The sequence below is a fragment of the Rhinatrema bivittatum genome, chromosome 13 (genome assembly GCF_901001135.1).
Source record: "Rhinatrema bivittatum chromosome 13, aRhiBiv1.1, whole genome shotgun sequence".
Taxonomy (NCBI): domain Eukaryota; kingdom Metazoa; phylum Chordata; class Amphibia; order Gymnophiona; family Rhinatrematidae; genus Rhinatrema; species Rhinatrema bivittatum.
The window spans coordinates 26,433,682-26,454,756 of NC_042627.1; the positions used below are offsets into that span (position 1 = coordinate 26,433,682).

General features: G+C 44.6%; 1 protein-coding gene across 7 annotated transcripts in view; it reads left to right on the forward strand.

The window, feature by feature from the left end:
- DAPK2 (death associated protein kinase 2) overlaps window positions 1-21,075 on the forward strand; it is a 157,147-nt gene that overhangs the window by 97,298 nt on the left and 38,774 nt on the right. For all 7 annotated transcript variants that reach the window (XM_029575121.1, XM_029575122.1, XM_029575123.1 and 4 more), the window contains 4 exons: window positions 9,844-9,982; window positions 16,298-16,427; window positions 18,658-18,706; window positions 20,154-20,180. In XM_029575121.1, the coding sequence (XP_029430981.1) occupies window positions 9,844-9,982; window positions 16,298-16,427; window positions 18,658-18,706; window positions 20,154-20,180 (345 nt within the window). The remainder of the gene's footprint in view (window positions 1-9,843; window positions 9,983-16,297; window positions 16,428-18,657; window positions 18,707-20,153; window positions 20,181-21,075) is intronic.

The window sequence follows — 21,075 nt, forward strand, 5'->3', positions numbered from 1 at the left end:
GTATTGGCCCGAAGGCAGAATGAGATCACTGCTAAGCAGACACCAGTCCTCCCCCTGAGTAAAAACACCTTTCCGAAGTATGTCTGCCTGCCTGCGCCCAGCCACAGGTTTGCTGGCATGCCCAGCACAGGAGTCTGGGTTGTAATGGGGCATCTCGGCATACCTGGTGCTGTGGGGCTGACACCCCGCCAAGATTTTGAAAGAGGTGCTGCCACCAGGTTTTTTTTGTTTGTTTTTTTAAAGAATATTATTGTAAATGAACGCTTATCATCCCCGTGCAAGGGAAGCGCTGGTTTTGATAAACATCCGTCCTTCTTTCTGATGTTTGTTACATAGACCTTGGAGCCCCCAGCTGGGTGTGCTGTGGAAAGTAGAAATGTAGTATTTTCAGGGCATTAGTGAGACAAACTTGGTGAACTTTCAGAGACCTGTGAGTGGTAGAATCCTTGAAGCTGATGGCAGGGGAAGACCTCCGGCCCCGTGCCGCAGTGACACAGACGCTTTGTCTGTCAGTCTGGCAGCCTGCATCTTTGCTTCCTTCCCCATTTGGTTTACTTCCTCTGTCTTGCTGCCCATCCCCCCTACACACACCCATTCTTTCACTCTCTTTTCCTTTCTCCCTCAGCCATGCCAGTGAAACCTTATATACGAAGTTCTTTGGTAGTATTTTTAATTTTAGCTTTATATAATAAGGTAAGCCAAGCATAATTGCAATGAAATGATTACAGCACAGTGCCAGAGGTAAGGGAGACTGTGCTGACAGTCTTCCCTAATAAATGAGCATCGGGATTGCCCAATCAGTGGCCGTACCCCATGGGCACTGGTTAACAGCGAAAGCCTGCTAAAACGTAATGCTATATTTGGTGCAGTGGTTAACATTAAATCCCATGACCTAATAGCAGTAGTGCCATTGGCAGTGAGTGCTAGCAGGATTAGGCCTGGCCCTGTCGTTAGATGTCCTTCTGCCGTTGGTGCTGTCATTTAAGTAAGGACTGAGTGGCACCGTCGCCATCATTTCTGCAATTTGTAGACTTCAGAGCCATGCTAAAATGATGTGGAACCCCTTTTTAGCCGTCATTGGTGCTCCACTGTCTGATTGCTGGTACAGTGCCAGGCCTGGGGGTGTGCACAGGGACACTAGGCCTGTGCCTAGGGCAGCAGAATTTTAGGGATAGCAAAGACCTTGCAGGCCACCAATGCAGTATGATTTCTCTCCTCCCTGAAGCCCCCCACCCCCACCCCCCAGCAACCTCCAAGCTGATTAATTCCTAATCCACACCTAACTGCATACTTGGGAACATTTGGTTTCCACTCCTCGCAGACCAGGGTGAGGCGGGGTGTCGGCATGTGCACAAGCTTCCTCTCATTCTCTTTCACAGAAACAACGGCAGAAGAAGACCAAATGGCCCATCCAGTCTGCCCAGCAAGCTTTCACACTTTTTTTTTTTCTCTCTCTCTCTCATATTTATCTGTTACTCTTGGCATTTGGTAATCTTTTGGTTCTGTTTCCCATCCACCCCCGCCATTAATGTAACATTTTAGTTCTATTTCCCTTCCACCCTGCCCTTAATGTAGAGAGCAGTGCTGGAACTGCTTCTAAGTGAAGTATCTAGCTTAATTGGTTAGGGGTGGTAACCGCCGCAATAAGCAAGCTACTCCCACGCTTGTTTACCCAGCCTGTGCAATTTAGTCCTTGTTGGTTGTTATCTGAATATAAATCCACCTTTCTTCATTCCCCCCTGCTGTTGAAGCAGAGAGCTACTCTGGATATGTATTGAAAGTGAAATATCAGGCTTAATTGATCCGGGGTAGTAACTGCTGTAACAAGCAAGCTACACCCATGCTTATTTGTTTACCTAGACTGTGTAATTCAGTCCTTTCCAGAATTGACTGCTTTTGCATAGAGGTGTGAATCTTTATGCTAATGTGCCACATAGCGCTGCAAAAAATTTGAAAAATCTGCCCCAGAATTTGCTCTTGCCACTGAATCTTGAAAAATATGCTGCAGGAAACCAGGGGCTGCAAAGCCATTTCAAAATGGAGGAAGGCGTAGAATAGCTCTTCCGTTAATATACTGGTGAGCAGAGCTCAGTCTTTCATCTCAGGATAAGTAATGTGGTTGTCGTGAAATTGCACAGAATCAGCTAGGCATGGGGTTGTCTGTATATGCTGGGGTTTTTTAAAAAAAAAAAGTTGCAACTCCCTTTGAGAAATGCGTTTATTTTTCCCAGCAAAAATCTGCCCCCTTATTGAAATAAGTTGTTTTGCATGAATTTGAATGCACAAAATTAATTAATGCGTGCAAAGCATAGATAACATTAATTAATGTATACAAAGCATAGATAAAATTAATGAATGTGTGCAAAGCATAGATAATATAATCTAAATAAAATAATGCAGCTGGCCTCAAAAACAAGTCAGCCATGTTATATTAATGCATTTCAAGGAGTTGCAGTTATCCAATCCCAGGGATATCGATGTCCTGGATACTTCTTAAAGGGCCTTACAAACCCTCCTGCAATGAGCCTAAATTCCCCTGGGGGTCTTCCGAGACCCCCTGCGCAGCCTAAAGAAGTTACAATTACGGTATTAAAAGTATAAAAATTTCTCCAGCGGCGATGCCCTACCCCTTCCCAAATACCTCCCATCACAACAACCCCCCTATCAAAAACAACCCCCCCCCCTCAAGTATCAGGACCTCCTGGCCCCCACCCTAAACATACACCATAATCTCTGGATCCCTGCTGTCTGGTGGGGTCCCCATCTCCTCCCATCCATCCCCCCTTACATGGAATAATGTTTGGTTGTCTGGGGGAGGGGGGCCTAACTAAGACTCCCTGATAGTCTGGTGGTGGCCCGGAGTGTCCCTTAGCTCTGGAAAATGGCAGCCCTCTGGGCATAGGGAAATACCTCCTACATTATCTGAATGTGCCTGAAAAGCAGAATATAAATTAAATGCATAGTTACATACAAAATGTAAATGTTATTAAATAAATAGACACTCTCATGCCTGGATGACTCTACTAGGTAAAACCAGTGTAACTGCACTGTTTCGTCACTGACATGAAGGCAGAACAGCTTTTGAAAGCAAGTTACAGATGTATTGAGTTAGTCCAATACAAAGGTATCACCTACAATTTGTGTTGACCCTTATTTCAACAAATCTCAGACTAGCAAAGGCTGCTGAAATAGCACTCCCAGCCCCTGGGGATAGGAACGCTACTGTAGTGGCCACTCGTATGGAAATAACTGCTGCTCATTTGGATGTGGCTTGAGCAGAGAAGCGAATGGGACCCGAAGCCGCTTACTTAACCGATGCTGTTGCAGTACTTGGTCTGACCACGGGAGGGCACTGCAAGAGAAAACGGAGAGAAGTCAGGAGTCTGTGTAGGAGAGTTGGAAAGTCTTCTGCTTAAGCCTAAGAGGAATAAGAATACCTCTCTTTTCTGATAGTATTGAAAATGTTTCTCCTGCTTAATGCTTGAAGGCCAGACTTGCACCTTTTTTAGTGAAAGTATCTGTGTAAGATGGAAAAACTGTATGTGAAGCATTCAGCAATGTGTTCCACTGCGAAATCCACATTTCAAGGCACGCTAATACATTGTAATGGGAATTTCACTGTGGAACACATTGTTGGGTGCAGCATGCACTGTGGAGGACCTCCTTCATTTTTGCTTACTGCTTTGGTGCCTCAATAAATCATCTAAAAGGAAGATCTCTCTCTCTCTCCCCCTCTCTCTCTGTTTTTTTGTAACGTTTCTCCAGTTGGTTATGTATTGAAGCAATTGCCATTTCTGTATTTTTAATATTACACTTTTCAGCACTTCAAAGTTATAGATATTCAGGTACTGCACTGTATCAGAAGATAAAGCCCTCGTGGATTTCTGGAAGTGATTCATAAAAACCCCGGCCTGTTCCCTATAGGTTGTTGAAGGAGACCTCCGAGTGCATGCATGGGACAGAAACAACCTAAACACTGTTTCAGCATTTCCCCTGTAAATAAGGTGGAATTTAATTTTACATCTTAAAAGGGGCTTACACCACACAGCCAAGACCACGGCATGGGTGCAAGTCAATATAACTTTGTCTGACGCTGTTAGTGTACCCATAAAATTCCGATTTGGCACTCTTCAGTAAGATGATTGCTTATCAGCAAGCAATAGCTCATCACGTGACCCCCATGAAATCCCTGCCAGGCTGCAGCTGAAGCTTGGCAGCCCTGAATGACTGCGAGCAGCCTAAACGCAGTAAAGCAGTCGTGCTTTCTGTCTCCGTGCTGTTTCACTTACTCGGATGGGGGAGAGGCGTTTACTTTAAATATGTAAGCGCTGTCTGCCTGTTGTGACTAATGGAGGTTCAGAAGTCTCCCGAAAGTGAACACAGCCCCTCCCGCAGCAACTTCATGTTTGCCAAGCCGTCTATTAACTCTCTTTTGTTGCCCATTTTGATTTAATCAGTCCATGAGCGAAGTCTCTGAATGGTTTCATTCATCGCCTGCCTAGGATAAGTGCACGGTCTAGTGAAAGTTGGGTCCTTTTTTTTTGGTTTGTTTTTTTCAACCTAGAAATAAATGTCAGCACCCAAGTTGTAGGTGGTACCTTTTGATTGGACAAACGTGATACTTTTGTGAGCAGCTTTCGAGAGCCGGGCCTTTCTCTCTTCATCAGGTCAGTGCTGCGTGAGCTCAGGATGATGATGCCCGGCTTATACAAATAAACTGTAGGTTGAATTACAGCACCAAGTGTTTGTTTTCAATACTGTAAAGATTTGTGTAGGATTGGGAGTGGGCTGCTGTGCTTGTTGAGGGCTGAGAAACCAGGCAGACAAACAGCAGAATTTACAGCTACAAGAAATTCTTTTAAAAGAAAATACTGTGCCCCACACCACCACCACCAAGTACTGAGCAACAGTTCAGAAATCCATGTGACAAACACACAAAAGATAGCACATCTTACGCTCCTGGCAGCCTCCAGAAGGATGATGAAATTATCACCTTTCAAGCTTGAGAGCCATGACACTGGCGTCAAGGCAGAGAAAGAACTGCAGAGTAGCAAGATTGGGCCACAGGGGTAACCGAGCTCCCCCTTTCCTGCATGGTAGGGCCTGATTCATCAAGGTCTTTTTCCATAAACACAGAATGGGAGAAAACCCTTAATAAATCAGGCCCTTAGAATGGAGGAGCAGCAGCAGCCTGGGCCATCGCAAGGGGCAAAGCCTGGAGCACCAAGATGGGGCGATGCCAAGAGAGAAATGCAGCCTCCCTCTGCAGCCGGCACCTGTCCCTCTCCTTCCCGTGGCCCATGTGGTTCAGTTGTCAGCAGTTAGAACTGCACAGGAGGAAGAGCGGAGGCAAAAGGAGCAGCTGGATTTGAAGCGCTGAGGAGAGGGAAAGGTGAGAGAAAGAGGTGTGCGGGGGAAAGGGGGGGGTAGGGCAGAGACTCTGCCAAGGAAACTTCCAGCGCAGTTGTGACATTGGAGGCGGGACTGCACCTTCGACCGCACAGGGTGTAGCTCAGCACTGGCCCTGAATATCACCCTACCTAAACTCAAACTCTGTAGCATAGGACAAAAAGCAGCAGCTTGCAAACAGTTCTCATCTTCCCTGCTAGCTCCCTTCGGCACTATGCGTGACACTAGTGCACAGCGCGCCCTGGGATGAATGTAGTACAGCAGCTGCATAGGCCCACTTTTATCTCTTGATGCAGCAGCTTCCCCTGGCTCCTAGGGGCTTCCAGTTCAGTCGGCACTGGCACCTGCTGGGCTACACCACCATGAGCTTTCATTTGCAGCTGCCCAGAGGTTTTCCCTCTTCTTTTTGGAAATCCTGCTTCCCTCTGTTCTAGTTTGGTTCATTGCAGCAAGAGGCCAGAAGCCATGCGAATGGCATCAATGAGGTCCATATGCAGAAGCATTTAGCCGGCTAACTCAGAAGTTAGCCCATTAAATGAACATGTGGGCACTTATCTAGCTAAATTTTAGCTGGCTAGAATGTAACCAGCTAAGGGCCAGATTCCTTAAGGCTTTTCTACCATTTTGTGTCTGTGGGAAAAAGCCTTAGTGAAACAGGTACTGAGTTAGTGGCATTCCAGGGTCATAACTGGGAAGAGTTGTTAGCCAGCTTAGTTAGCCTGCTAACTCTGATATTCAGAGTTAGCATGTTGTACTAATCAGATATTCAGAGTTAGCCAAATTATCCACCCCCTTTGTTTTAATATTTGGAAGAAAGACTTGTGGGGTTTTCAGTGCTTCCTAATATCATCTTTTGCCATATAAGTCCTCTCCATGTCCACATTGCTTGCTTCATGGAGCTTTGTATGCCACACAGCATTTTTGTTAATATAGGTGTGCCTTGAGCTTGAAAAGGTTGACTCCAGTAGCTATTCTAAAAAGATTACAATTTATCACTGGGAAACAGAAATGGGACCATATTATTTCCATACTCCAAGGACCTGCATTGGTTACCAGTCCATTTAGGGTTGGAAATGTTAAATCCTGGTGCTGGTCTATAAGTACTTTTTATGGAATAGGACCCCTATATTTAATGGAAGCTTTAACATGGCACACTACCACCCCTGCTTTGAGGTCAGCCTTTCAATTCTTGTTTGCCACCCCCTTCTGTGGAACTGGCTCGGTAAAAATATTCCCACTAAATAAATATTTCCACAGGTTCATCATCCCCCACAACCCAGCACTGAAATCCAGCATGTTGCACTAATCAAACCACAGAATCCTTAGAATCAGCTTAAAATATCCCATTTAACTACTACAGTTTGGAAAAGTATCATGGAACAACCATGTCTTAACACTTCTTCGAAACTGAGAATCTTTTGATAGGCAAATATCATCTGGTAGGCTGTTCTAAAGTCATGTACAGCTATAGAGAAAGCTCACCTCCTTGTCAATTTTAAGAAAACCTCTCTCTTCCCTGTCTAACATAAAGCAAAAGTAAGTAATGCAGTGAGATAGAGAGAATAGATACAGTTAATAAGAACATAAGATTTACTGGGTCAGATCAAAGGTTCATCGAGCCTAATATCCTGTATCCCATAGTGGCCAGTCCAGGTCATAAGTACCTGACAGGCTCGTAAAAGGTCGATAGATTCCATGCCTCTTATCCTAGAGGTAAGCAGTGGATTTCCCCAAGTCCACCTTGATAATGGTTTATGGACTTTTCTTCCAGGAACTTGTCCAAATCTTTTTTAAACCCACTTACACTAACAGCTGCCACCACATCCTCCAGAAATGAATTCCAGAATTTAATTATGTGTTGGGTCAAAAAATATTTTCTCCTATTTGTCTTAAATGTATCACCTAGTAACTTAATTGAATGTCCCCTAGTCTTTGTAGTTTTTAAAAGAATAAACAACTGATTTGCATATACCGGTTCACTCCACTAATTATTTTATAGACCTCTACATATCTCCCCTCAGCCGTCTCTTCTCGAAGCTGAAGAGCCCTAACCTCTTTAACCTTTCCTTAAAGGGGAATCGTTCCACTCCCCTTATCATTTTGGTCACCTTTCTCTGTACCTTTTCTAATTCTTCTATATCTTTTTTGAGATGCAGTGACCAAAATGGCACACAATACTCAAAGGGGCTGATTTTAAAAGACCTACGCGCGCCGGGCCTATTTTAGAAAGGCCCGGTGACGCAGATAAAGCCCCGGGACACGTCTAAGTCCCAGGGCTTTACCAAAGGGGTGGAGCTTGGGTGGGGCGGGGTTGGAGGATTGTGTGCTTGCAGGCTGCCGGCAGGCGCAAAAGGTAAGACAAGGGTCGGGGGGGGGGGGGGTTAGAGTAAGGCTGGGGGGGGGAAGGTTAGAGGAAGGGGTGGGAAGGTCAGGCTAGGGGGAAGGGAATGGGGGAAGGCAGCACAATTGTGCAAGTTATAAAATCGGGCATACATGTGTGCGCGCCGGGTAACTCCTTTTAAAATCTACCCCAAAGTGTGGTCACATCATGGAATTGCATTGAGTCATTCATGACCAGCTGGGATAGGTAATTACCCGTAATTACAGTCCAGCAGCAGGAGCTTGACTGCAACTTGCAGTAAAGGAACCAGCTCCAACAGAAGTTCTCCCAGCTTCTGCTTCCTTTCTCTGTATCTCCTCCCAGATCCTCTGCAGTAGGTTCGTATAGCTGGACACAATCCCTCTTCTTAGCCTCTTTTTCTGCTTACTCAATCGCTGGAAATGTGAGTTAAAGCTGAAAACTTTCACACAGCAGCATGGTAGCAACGAGGCCTTAACCTCCCATAGCTTGCAGACGTGAAGCAAGATCTGGGATTCTCAGAAAGAAGCCAGCAACTGTGGCCTTAAATATGCAGGCTCCTATTTACTGCTGAGAGAAATCTTGGGTGCAGTAGTGTGGCGTGCCCTACTTCGTTGTAACGCAGGTTGCAGAATTATTATTTCTGTTAGCTCTGCTGTGCTAACGGCACGTGATGCTTCTGCCTACCCATATGCACTCAGTGACTGCTGGTCACGCAGCTCACATTTCATGCAGAATGGAGCCTTTCGTCTCTGTGCTCTTATTCTGAGCACTTATTGGGAAGGCAGCAGCCTGGCTGGGATGGCGGCATCAGCGATGGTTGGTGGCGTTCGGCGACAGCCGGACACCGCCACAACAGAAGGCCTCTGACAGAGTTGGGCAGTGGCAGGGGTGAGTGCAGTGGCTAGTGTGATTGCCCCATGAGCCGCCAAATGTAACATATTCATGTTTCAGACTAACAGCAAGTGGGCCCTATTCATGAATTTGTTGCTGCTTGTAAGGATTATTTTTTGTTGTCCTTTTCTCTGGATTTCTGCTGTGTTTTAAAGTTACCCTGTCTGTCCTCCCTGTAAGCATGACTTTTAATGTCCTTGTATATCATTGCAGAAGTGACATCTTCATCGGAAGTTGCCCTCCTGTTCTTGTCAGTCCCTCCGCAACCCCCCTGCCTCTCCCCCCCCCCAACCCTCTGCCACCACCAGACTCCTGCAGCATCATTGACTTAGATATAACAGTTATATATCAAGAGTCACAGATTCTCAAGTGACTGCTGGGTGAGAAGTGTGTAGTTGTCAATTCTCCTCCGCACTCCCAATCCCTCACCTCTGGACTCCTTTATGAAATCAGAGAGAACAGCTGAGCGATTGTCATTTTGCCGGTTCTTGAAGGATTCTTTCCTGTAAGCCCTAAATAGGACATATCCGTAAAGTGAATCAGCAATTTTCTGAACTATCCCGCCGCTAGTATTTGGGTGACATGGGGGATTTTTCTCTGCGTGTTTTTATCTTCTTTTGTCAGTACATCCTGCACACGCATTAACATTTGTGCTCTTTCAGAGGAGCAGTGCAGGTCGCCATCTCCTGCAGGACTCCTTGGATGCTGGTGGAGAACCGTGAAACGTGTCATTTCTCTGTTGTGTTTAGAAAGAAAAAGTAATGAGAGAGCCTCACAAGGCTCTTTTAAAGCTTCTCCTCTTTAATTTCTTTTTTGCAAACGTTTCTCTGCTTTTCCCCATTGGTGAAATTGTTTTATATTTGACTGGTGAGGGCCCAAGGAAGGAAATACGCCAGTCAGCGGGATACGGAGACACCCACGGGCATGAGTATAGAGGACTTTTTATAAATTATTATTTGCCTAAGTGAAGGGGATCATCATTTCCTTTGTCTCCAACAGAATAGAGACCTGTGGCGCTGGTTGTCCTTCTCCCCCTCCACCTATTATTTTATGCCTAAGATTTTTCTTGGTCATTATTAAAAAAAAAAAAAAAAATAATAATAATAATAATAATAATAAATTGTCTGTTTGGGTTTCCTGTTTTTCCATGATTAAAGACAGTTTGCTTGTATGTTTTACAGTGTATCTGGAGGTGAGCTATTTGACTTCCTAGCACAGAAAGAGTCTTTGAGTGAAGAGGAAGCAACCAGATTCATCAAGCAGATTTTAGATGGTGTTAATTATCTCCACTCCAAGAAGATTGCTCATTTTGACTTAAAGGTAGGAACTGCCGATCTGGTAGAAATCAGTGTAAGAGTTTCCACGTGCAGTGGCTCAGTTTATCGATTAAGACTAACATGCCATGCTAATCTGGGGCTGCGGTAAGGAGTTGCGTCCAGTCAGCAACTTGTATCTAACGTTAATCAAACCTGCTTATAACCTTGGGAAATTTGTAAAGATGCTTCTTTATTATCAGTACTGTGCTTTGCTGTGAAAGTGAAATTGTGCTGAAATTCAAATCTTCAAAGAATGACACTGGCTTTAGTAATCTGGCAAGCTTGCTGCTAGGGCTCTCGAAAGGAATTAAATTGAATTCATCTGGAACTCCAGAAATTCTTTCCGAACAGATAGAACGGAAAGGAAATGCTTGACTGTATGATCGCTGGAAATCCACCCAGCAAGAAAGTCTCAGGTCTACACCAGCAACAGAGGTCATAGAAATGTCCACTGTATCAGTAATTATTTCAGAAAGTATAAAAAATGGCAGGTTGAAATGCCAGCACCGATTTCATCCCTTACACCTGCAATATCAATGAAAAAGGCACCAGATGTTGTTCAACCGGCGGGTAGGCTCTTGACAGCGGAGCTTGTCTAAATCAGTTTGTTGAATGCTAACCAACAAAGGCCCCTATGTAATAAGATGTGAGTGAAAATATGAGCTGAACTTCAGTGCATAGTTTCTTTTATTCACATGTCAAAAATAGACTTCACTCCCCATGCAGTCAGCTCATAGTGTGCTAATGCATTGAAAAGTTTTAAGACATGCACACAAGCTGTGTTATATGCGCTTAAGCTTGATGTCTGCGCACAAAACATATCATGCACATAAAACCCGATTTGTGCACAAGGAATGTTTTCTTTGCATAAAATCCTGAGTAAAGGACTCCTGCATCACGAATTCCAGGTTGAGCCCCACAGTCTAACACTAACCCCAGAATCTTTACTCCACCTCTGTCCAGGAGTTACATTTAATTAAAGGGGAGTTAAGCCAGCACACCTCTCTGTACTGAGGAGTAATAGCTGCTATGATTAACATGGGGGTTTACATGGGGGAGCACTAATTTAAATTTGTGCACAGAGGTTTCCTTATGTTTGTGTGCTGAATGCCGCCTTAAACTGGGAGTAAAGTTGTTTGCACAAAAATGTTCGCATAGCCTGATGCTAAGATGTGCGTACAGCCATGCACACCTCATTACATTGAGGATAAAGTCCTCATGTGGAGAGAATATCCATATTAGGCCAACATACAAACTGCTGAGGATCATGCCTGTGGAAATGCTCAAGAAAGGAATTTCAGATGCTGAATTCTCTTTATTGTGAATGCAGTTTAAAAAGCACACTTCTTCTTCTTTTTTTTTTTAATGCATTTACTTAATGCTTTTGTTAAATACTGTACAGAACTTAACAAGTCTGCATACATTAAACTGAGGGGGAAAGTCTCTGCTTGGTCTGGTGAGGTTCTTTCTACAGGGGGCAGCTCTGGTCAGTGCTGGAGCTGAGCTGTGAAACCCAGGATCCGGCATCCCTCCTCTCGCCATATTGATCGCTTGGAAGCAGCAATGTCTGGGAGTATTTAGGGCATTGATATGATTAATACTGTGGTAGTGTGCTGTACAGGGCCTGTGCAAAGCCCAGTGGAACAAATCACTTCATTTCTGTTTCAGTTTTATTATTCATGGATTTACCGTGCATGTTCCCCAAATAAATAAATAAAATAACAAACCCTGAGATCCCTGACCTAAATCTTAAGCTAAATAGAGAGCTCAGTCTATGTGATTGGTTGGAGTACAGGGTATTATTCATTTCTCTAAAGCTGCTCTGATTTTATAGCCTGCATTTTTGTTATACATTTGCTTTACTGGATGGAAATGTCCTCTATGCATGCGTGGAGTGGGTAGAGCACAGCCAGTGGGAGTGCAGGTTTCCTGCCAGTGTGCGTCAGATTGCCACGAGCCCTGCACGTTGACATCCCTGGATGTGAAAGTCTCCCTGGTGCAATCCTCATCTCTTCCCTCTTGCCGACAAGAAGAAAGCAGGGCTTCATGCATGTGCCTGCCATCTCTTCTGCTGGAAGGGAGTGGGGGGAGGAGAGAAATGCACAATGTGTGGGGGAGAAAGGAAGGCATGCATGTTTGGTGGGGGTAGAGAATTGTACCAGGGTGGAGGGCCAGGAGAGAAATGCACTTATATGTGTTGGGGGAGAGGAAGGCATGATTGTGAGTGTGTGTGTGAGGAGAGGCTGAGGAGGCCGTGAGCAGGGAGGCGGCAGATGAAAAATCACGATTGCTTTTTGCGTTTTTTGTTTTTTTTAATTACATGAACTTCTTTGTAATTATTTAGCAATGTTAAAGGGATCCGCACAGGCACCTTTGCCTTGGGCCATGCACCTCCACTAGGGTCGGCCCTGTTTTGAGGGCAATTCAGACTCCATACAGGGTCAATCTTTGATCTGTCTTCTGAGATGCCGATGGTGGTTTTCGTGATGTGAGCACATGTTCTCTGGGAACTGGAGGGAGACCACCAACCCACTTCCTGTTGGCTACTCAACAGCATTTCAGATGATAACTTTTGGTTGCTACCAGTCTGCGATAGAAGTGAACTGGTGACCTTTTGGTGATAAGATCTACAAGCCTGTGCCCATCTGATAGAGCAGCGCAGGGCCCTCTCTCCCTTGACTCGGTGTTTTAAATTATTCAGCATTTTGCTTCTATTTTAAAAATTGCATACAAAGAAAACTCCCATCTTGGAATTAAGTTCTGCTTAGGACAAATTGTGTCCTGTCTTTGTTCAGCCCTTTCATCCACCTTACCCCTACAAAAACAATTACTAAAATAAAATTATAAAGGTGGAAATGATGATCAGCCTTTATTAGCCAAGATGGCAAATTGCTTTTCCTCATGGGCCATGAAAACAAATTATTGATCACCTCTCTTCCCACGTGTAAATCAGGACAGTGTGTGCATAAACCATTCTGAAACGGGCTGTGTCCGCCAGAGAGTGAGGCTCTTAAGAATCTTTCCACCATCCTGTCGCCGTCCCCAGACCAAAATAGAAGAGTGAAGTTCACACACCGCAGTCAAGTTCTGGCATGTCCAGAAACATGGAACGGTCTAAGCAGAGGACCGTGAGGCCAGATAAAACACTGAACACACAGGCAAATAAAACTATTTCTTCATTGTAATGTAGAGGCCTTGCCCTTTGCCAGTGCAGGGAGTTAAAGAGAAGGGGAATCCCAGCAAAAACTGTCTCGCCCTCGCCATCGCAGTAGGAGCTTGTCAAACCGCACAGAGCCCTGCCCTGTTCTTCAGAGGTTCGGTTCCTGGGTCAGGGTCCTTTCGGGTCAGGCTTGCTTGGTGTGTGAGTGCTACCATAGCCCCGCTCACTGCTTTTTGGGGAGCGTGTCAAATCTTCCGCTCCGTGCAGTGCTCAGTCACAAAGCCCAGTGCTGTGAATGCCCGTAGGACTGTTCTCTGTGTCATGGGCATTGGCCGTTCACTCACTGCAGGCTATTTAGTAAAATGGGAGCTTTTGATCTTGAATGTTGGACTCAACAGTAAGAATATGGGTCTGACAGCTTCTCCCAGTAGTCACCTCTACTTCCGGGTTTATTGTGCACAGCACCACCTAGTAGTGGTGCAAGCATCTACTTGCAAGTTAACGCTTAATCATGACGCTCTTAGAAACCTGGGATTTCCCCGGTAGTTGGCTCATGCACAACAGCATGAACGATGGATACAAAGTGTGTGTTGGGGGGGGCAGCGAAAGTGCAGGAAATTGTGAGTTGCTCATGGTTATAAAGTGAGCGCGTAAGACATGGGATTCAGAGCTGAGCAACCTCAGTTCCCTTCCTAGCACTCTCCACTTTCATCTCATATGGACAGAAAATGTGATTTCTGGAACACTCTGGTCAGAAGCTAGACACATCTACCACAAGGTAGTGTCTTGGTTTTACAGGGACAGTCCTCCTTTTCACCTCTGAATCGCTTGTCCCTTCTGCAGGGTCCATTCTGGCTGCGGGTGTGCAGTCAGGGAGCCTTATGAACGCGGCAGCAGTTCCTCTCGGTTTCCTGGTTGTACTGCTCTGGTCCAGCTCGGGTTTCCTTTGGCGCTCTTACCGGAGCCGTGCTTGCGAGGGCCACCTTCATGGATCTGCATTATTGCAAATCCGTGAAGAAGCTGAACCTCCCCTCCCCCTCTCTTCTGGCCTTAGCTGTGCTCACAGCACTGGCTGACAAAGAGTTCTGGGATTATGGGAACACTGTGCCACTGATTTTCATTCCAGAAAAAGGGATTTGGCACCAATATCAGGTTTATGTGAAAAAAGTCTAAAACTATTTCCTGCAGGAGGCCACCAGTGCAGCTGCTGACATAAGTGTAAGTACCAAATAATAGTATCACTTCTGCCAGCTTTTTGTGTGTTTTCGCCATAATCTTACTTAATAAAGTAAAATAGAGAGATAGATTAGCAGGCATAGCCTTCATGGCATAGCCACAATTTTTGAAGGTATCTCCACTTAAGGAAGACTTAAGATATTAAGCTGCTACAGTAGATGAATACAATACTTTTGGTTGCTGAACACTGTAGAGAAGTGTTCTCATAGAAACTGGCAGGATCTCTCAAGGGATAGGCGTGCACCTTCCTCACTCGTCTCTCCGCAGTCCATGCTTTCATGTGACTCCAAAATAAAACACAAGATCCTGCCACCTGAGCCCAACCGTCTCGTTTAATGCCTTGTACACATTTAATACGGCTCACAGAAATACAGGCTAGGATGTAGTTGTCCACAGCCCAATTAAATCCCATCTGCTATTGAACCTAAAAATGTTAATTCCGTCTGATGCAATTTTAGCATCCAGCATCAGGCCAATTGCTCATAATCTGAGATTTCACTAAACCATGAACTGATGCAGCCACATGGTCCTCACAAAAAGATGGTTTGCTCCGTGCCTTAGTAAGAGGAATTCAGTTCAGTTCATTGGCATAGTCCTCCATGGAGCTTACAAATGCTGTAAAGGGAACTGGGATCCTCTAAGGCTGCATGCTGGACAGAGACATTTTGCCTGTTCAAAAGCTCTCCAAACAGTGATTCATCTCAAGATGGTGCATGCTCAGATCAATCAAGGCAAAACATTAACAAGCCGACAAGGAGCCGTTTTAATTAGTAGCAATGGGTTACACAGGGCCGACCCGAGGGAGGTACTGGGCCTGGGTGATTCAGCCAGAGCAAGCATCCCACCAAAGGTCAAAGAGAAGAGGGGGGGGGGAGTCTACCCTCCCCGCTCCCACCCTGGTATTGAAGAGCAGGGGGTGGCACTATACCTCCTGCCTGCGTGATGTCACACCTCAGGGGCCAGGCCGCTGGGGCAGAATGGCATCATTGGAAGCACAAGCCCCAAGGCAGTTGCTCTGATTGGACCCCCTCTTCTCCCCCATGAACCAGCCCTGATGCTAAGTCATTAAGGTCAGTGAATATTGGCTTTGTCTCTGTTGTATCTGTGGATTTCTAGGCCTTTTTTTTTTTTTTTTTTTTTAAATCAAGTCCATAAATTCACCTTTGAACACCAGGACTGACTCAGGCTATCATGGATGACCTGGGAGCAGTAGTCCACGGCAACGGAAAATAGTTTCAATGGCTACGAACTGTTGGCTTGCAAGTAGTGGCACTAAATACTTAAAAATAAATAAATAAAGTTTTAAGAAAATCATATAGTAAAGCAATTTAAAGTGCCTGCACTGTGTACGTGTCTGGTCAGCCTGCCCCCTTTTCTTCCCATCCGGTGGCCAGGGTTAAATCATGGGATACCAGGATTGGCCAAGCTGCAGCACTTCCACTGGCTCCAGCCCAAGTCAGGAGAGACGAGAGCGAGATACAAAAATAGAAATTTTGTTCATTTTAGACTGTTATTCTTCTGGGAGTTAGCAAATCTGTTATGAAGGCAGTTTGTCATAGCAGAACTTGACGGATATGGCAAATGAGCAGTCCTAATAATAGTAATAATAAATAATGTGCAGATGAATTACCATGGGGGGGGGAGCAGGCTTCGGTAGTGCTTCTTTTAAAGATCACTGTGCTTAGCTCAAAGCATGTAGCAGCAGGGCACACCTACTGGGGTAGAATTCATCTTAGCTGAAAAACAAGTTTTGTCCATGGACTGCTGCTTTAATTGCTTTCCATTTGTCACAATAACGAGCTCTGTCTTCACAGGATGTTATGGAGCCGGGGTTCTCATGCTCCATGTCACGTTGGCAGGGGAAGTGGGTGGCTATTTTGGTATTTTTACTTAACCTCCCAAACTCTCTGTATTGCCCTTTAGCCAGAGAATATTATGCTGCTGGACAAGAATCTCCCAATACCACACATCAAGTTGATTGATTTTGGACTGGCCCATAAAATAGAAGAAGGAGTGGAATTTAAAAATATTTTTGGTACGCCAGAGTTTGTAGGTAAGTGCTTGCGTTCTCGTTAAGCAGACTGAATGAGCTGACTGGTACTGAAAGAAAGCACAGGACACGGGGTAGCCAGGATAGTACCAGAAGAATATAACTCCCCAGAAACCAACCGAGTGAGTGCCAGTAGGGCTGGTGGTAGCCAAGTGCTGTCCGGTAAGTCAAAGGGGGGGATCTAGGACTTACTGTACAGTACCAAAACCGGGAGATGCGCACGAGTAGGGCCAATGCACGCCGAACTGATTTTAAAAGCCGCCTGTGTACGCGCGTATCTCCTGCTACGTGCACAAGTGAAATGTTCCGAAAAAGGGGCAGGGCGTGAGCATGATCTGGGTGGGGCATGGGTGTTCCTGGATTTCATCTTTAAATTTGCCCGTAAATACTTACGCGCACAGGCGCGTGCCAGAGTCCCCTGCCATGTAACTTTACTTCTGCTATGGATGGCGTGTAAGTCATAAAACAAAAAAAGACTAAACACATCAATGGGGTTTTAACAGTTGGGGCTAATAGGGGAGAAGGGAGGCTATTAAACTAGGAGGGTTTGGAAGTCCTGTTCCTTACCTGGGTGAACTGGTAAAACTGGTAATGGCATCGGAGTGCATGTGTTTTAAATACCCCCCCCCCCCCCCCCCCCCACACACACTCACACACTTACGCGGTAGAAGCAGCATTTGCGTGCATAGGTGCACATGTTTAGGCTGTTTTATAGCATGCGCGCATATACGCCGACGAACGCGCGTACATGTGCGCCAGCGCACCTGTTTAAAAGTTACCATCATTGTGGACATGAGGCCAGCTTACGCCCGTAATGCATTTATTTTATATGTCTAAGACCCAGAAGAACTTGTGAAAATTGAGCCATAATATCTTACTTCGGATCCGTTCCATTGAAGTAGCAGCGTTTTAACTACTGTACGTGCCTGGTGCATGGCTTTCATCTCATTAGCATGACAAGTTAGAACAGGGCCGATTCAGTGAGCGAGCCGCGTCTGCCAGCACTGTCAGGATTTCCGGCAGTCTGTTCTTGTCACGGAGATTTGCCAGGGCAGCCTGCTAAAGCGCCATTGACTTTAATGACAGTAGAATCGGGCTGCCACAGTGGGTTTAGCATCTGAAAGATGAACGATGTTTCCTTCGGTCACTGAATAAGGGAAAACGCTTGATAAATCAGGTCCATTGTCTCACATTAGCAACATCCCTGCTAAACGAAAAAATGAGTCTCTACCGGTCTGCAGGGTTGGGTAATAAAATCTAATACAAGGTTGTGTAAATTAAAAACAACCTTCTGTGTAATTGATTGCTGGATTATTTTGTTATTACCTTGAAAAGATGCAGAACGTGGTCTTTTTTTTTTTTTTTGGACCTGGAAGTTTCCGTCTCCTCTTTTTTGAAATGGAGCCAAGGCTGGCTCCCTGAACCCTCTTTCTCCATTACATGCTGATTTTTCCCCTAGTTCATGCCTCCTCCCACTACCTTAGCCCAGGCATTGCACTGTCCGTCCTTGGCTGGGGGCCATGCAGCAGGGCTCTGTTCGGAACCCTGTACTCATGGGTCCTAAAGCCCCCCCTCTAGGTGTTGCCATTGCATGATGGCTGGGGTTTCTCCTCCCGGAGCTGTGAAGGCTGCCTCCGTGACATCCCCGGCCAAATAAAGGAGTAAGTCCTGAGCTGGGGGAATCATACCCAGATCCTCCACATGACGCCGAGTCATAACTTTTAACCCGAGTACAGCACTCAGGTTCCTTTTCCCTTCCTTCAAAATGTGCCTTTGCTAATTGCCTAATCCCTAATGCACCCTAACCCCCTAAGTGAACTTGGCATTTAAACTGTGCAGCATTTATTTCAGTAAAATTGCACAGTCCCCTCTCACCCCAATACATGTTACTTGTTCCACCACTAAACACCTCCCACAGAAAGGGTAAGGTCAGAGCACAGCAGTATATTGCTGCTGTCTATTTATCAGACGTGTCCATAAAATGACTCCTGGCAGGATATTCATGAGGTCAGGGTTGGAAGGCTTCCAAACAGGCCTCTGGACTATGAGGAGAAGAATAGCACAGCGGTTCTGTAAACTCATCTTGTAGGACAATAAGCACTGCACAGTGTGACACAGGTCATTTTGGGCTGCTTGTGCCAGGTTAAAGTCTCCAGCTATACAGAGGATTCAGATTGGTGCTAAAATCAGTTTTATATTGAGATGCTGCTGATTGAGTAATTCCTCTTTACAGCTCCAGAAATAGTAAACTATGAGCCCCTTGGCCTAGCTGCAGATATGTGGTAAGTCTCGTATGTTAACTTTTTTTCCCTTTTCCTATACTGACAGTTCCTTCCTTCAAGTTGTTAAGTGACAAAGATTTCCTATCTTTTAATGATTCCAAAAAAGTGCAGCAATAATCCGTTTTTGGTTTTCACTGTCGACTGGCTGTGTACATTAAGGGCAATTTAAAAGATTTTTTTAATTTTTTAATTAACTTTTATGTATAATAGCAGTAGATGTGCCATGAGCTCTGAAGAATTAATTGTAAGGACATCGGTTCCTAGAATGCCTTTAATATCTTGAGGTGCTGTAAGGTCCTGTAACCTGAGCTGGTGAGCAGCTTTTCTATTGCTAGCTCAGCTCCAGGAAGACCAAACCGATGAAACCTTATTTCTGATGTTACTCTCTATTTCGAGCGTGCATGGCAATTATTTGAACATGCTGATGTGTGTTGCAGATTACACAGTGCTATATTTAAAGCTCCAATTCATGTTTCCAGAAACCTGCAGTTGACTAAGAAAAAGTTCATTGCATCATGCGTATGGCCCCAATAAGGAAAACAAATGTATACCAGGCCTTATTTTTACTGTCTCCAACTCCTCCTTGTGCTGGTTCTAATGTATGAGCTAATCGGATCTAGATTAGCTGATATCCCCTCCTGCCCACCATCCCCCACCCAAATGCCTCACCTTTCTGCAGACTTGTTTTTTAATATTAAAAACGTTAGAGGTTGGCTCAGCACTTGTACTGTGCTCTGCTATGCGAGGTAACCTCAGCCTGTCACACCAGTGACCACCAGCACTTTGAATAGGATGAAAAGTACTATAAGAACTTCAGTAAACTAAAGTAAATGCGTCAGATGCATCTCCCGAGAAAAAGGAACAGAGAACCTTCCTCATTGTTCTGTTCTCGTGGTTCTTAAATCCTGACTTCAGGACAATTTAGCAGGTTTGCTTTTCCGCATATCCACAGTTAATATTCCTGAGTTACATTTATATATCCTTGGTCTTGGAAGAACCTGGTTCATTTGCCTGTTTGTTACTCTGAAAACCATCCCAAGTTGAGGGCCTCAAGGTTCTGGTTTGGGAGCTGCTGTTCTGCTCTGATGAAGGTAACTTATGGCTAAACGTTTTGAAGGCATCTGATTGGCTCATGCTTTCCTCGTGACTCCTTGTGTCCGTAAGCTGCATTTGATCCTACATTAAACACAAACTTGTCTGTAGATATTCAGTGGTATGCTCTATGCTGCTCTTGGTTGGGTGCTGTTATAGGAGAGGAATTATAAATACAAAATGCATCTGTGTTCTTTCTTAAAAAGTAATTTAACTGGTGATGTAAGTAGTAGAGGTACTCACCAGATCTATACAACCACAAAGATAGTGCTTTAATTGGTTAAAAGAAACGATAAGCAACTTATAGTATACGCTGACTGCTGTAACTCTACAAAATACTTTCTTTGCTTTTCAGGAGCATTGGTGTCATCACTTATATCCTGTAAGTACCAATTTGATGTAAATACATCTTGTTAGTTGATATGCAAATTTGTGTTATTGCATTAGAATTATTTTTGAGCAGAAACTAATACCTTTGCCATGAATAATAATTTGAAATTGTAGCATTCTACTATTGACTTCCATGACCTGCTCTTTAGAAAGCCTGCACAAAAGTCATTTTGTGAATAGGGAATACTTGGATTCCATATGGGATCTGCAGTTACTGTATGGCTGAGGTTATATGGTATGTACTCCTATAGGTTGAATTCCTTTCTAACCTCTCGAGTCATTGCTCAGTGCAAGGACTGTTGTGGTCCTGCTGTAGTCTTCTTTTTCATGGTGTCATCTTTCAGATGCAAGCCTATGGTCTTGTCCATGTCATCAGGAAGCCCCAGGCTTGCCATTGTTTTTGTTGAACTATGTCACTATTCTATTTAGTTGGCCAAAAGTCATGACATGATAGGATTTCAGGCACACAAACTGCAGAGAATAAGTAAGCTGAAAAAAAAAAAGAATTGTGCAGGTGTAGTTTTAGCCCATGGGAAAGCCAAACAATCACAGACTAATCATTGTTTCTTATATAATATCTCAAGATCAGCAGGTATCCAGTTGGGGACCAGAGTTCTGAAAAGTTAAATTTTGTACTGCTGAATCTCTCAGCAGGTTAAATCCCTATCATCTTGCAATTGAAATCCTTCAAACATTTTTAAAACATTCATTCAGAAACTTAATTAAAGGGACTCCATAAGAAGAGAGAGAATTCTATTACATTGGGATACAAAAGTGTTAATATACTCTTTCCTTCTCTAAATTGTCAGCTATGTTTTGGTGGTATTTTAGGAGCTGTATGATTAGTGTCTGCAGAATGCACTGGATTTTAGTAAAGATTTTCACAC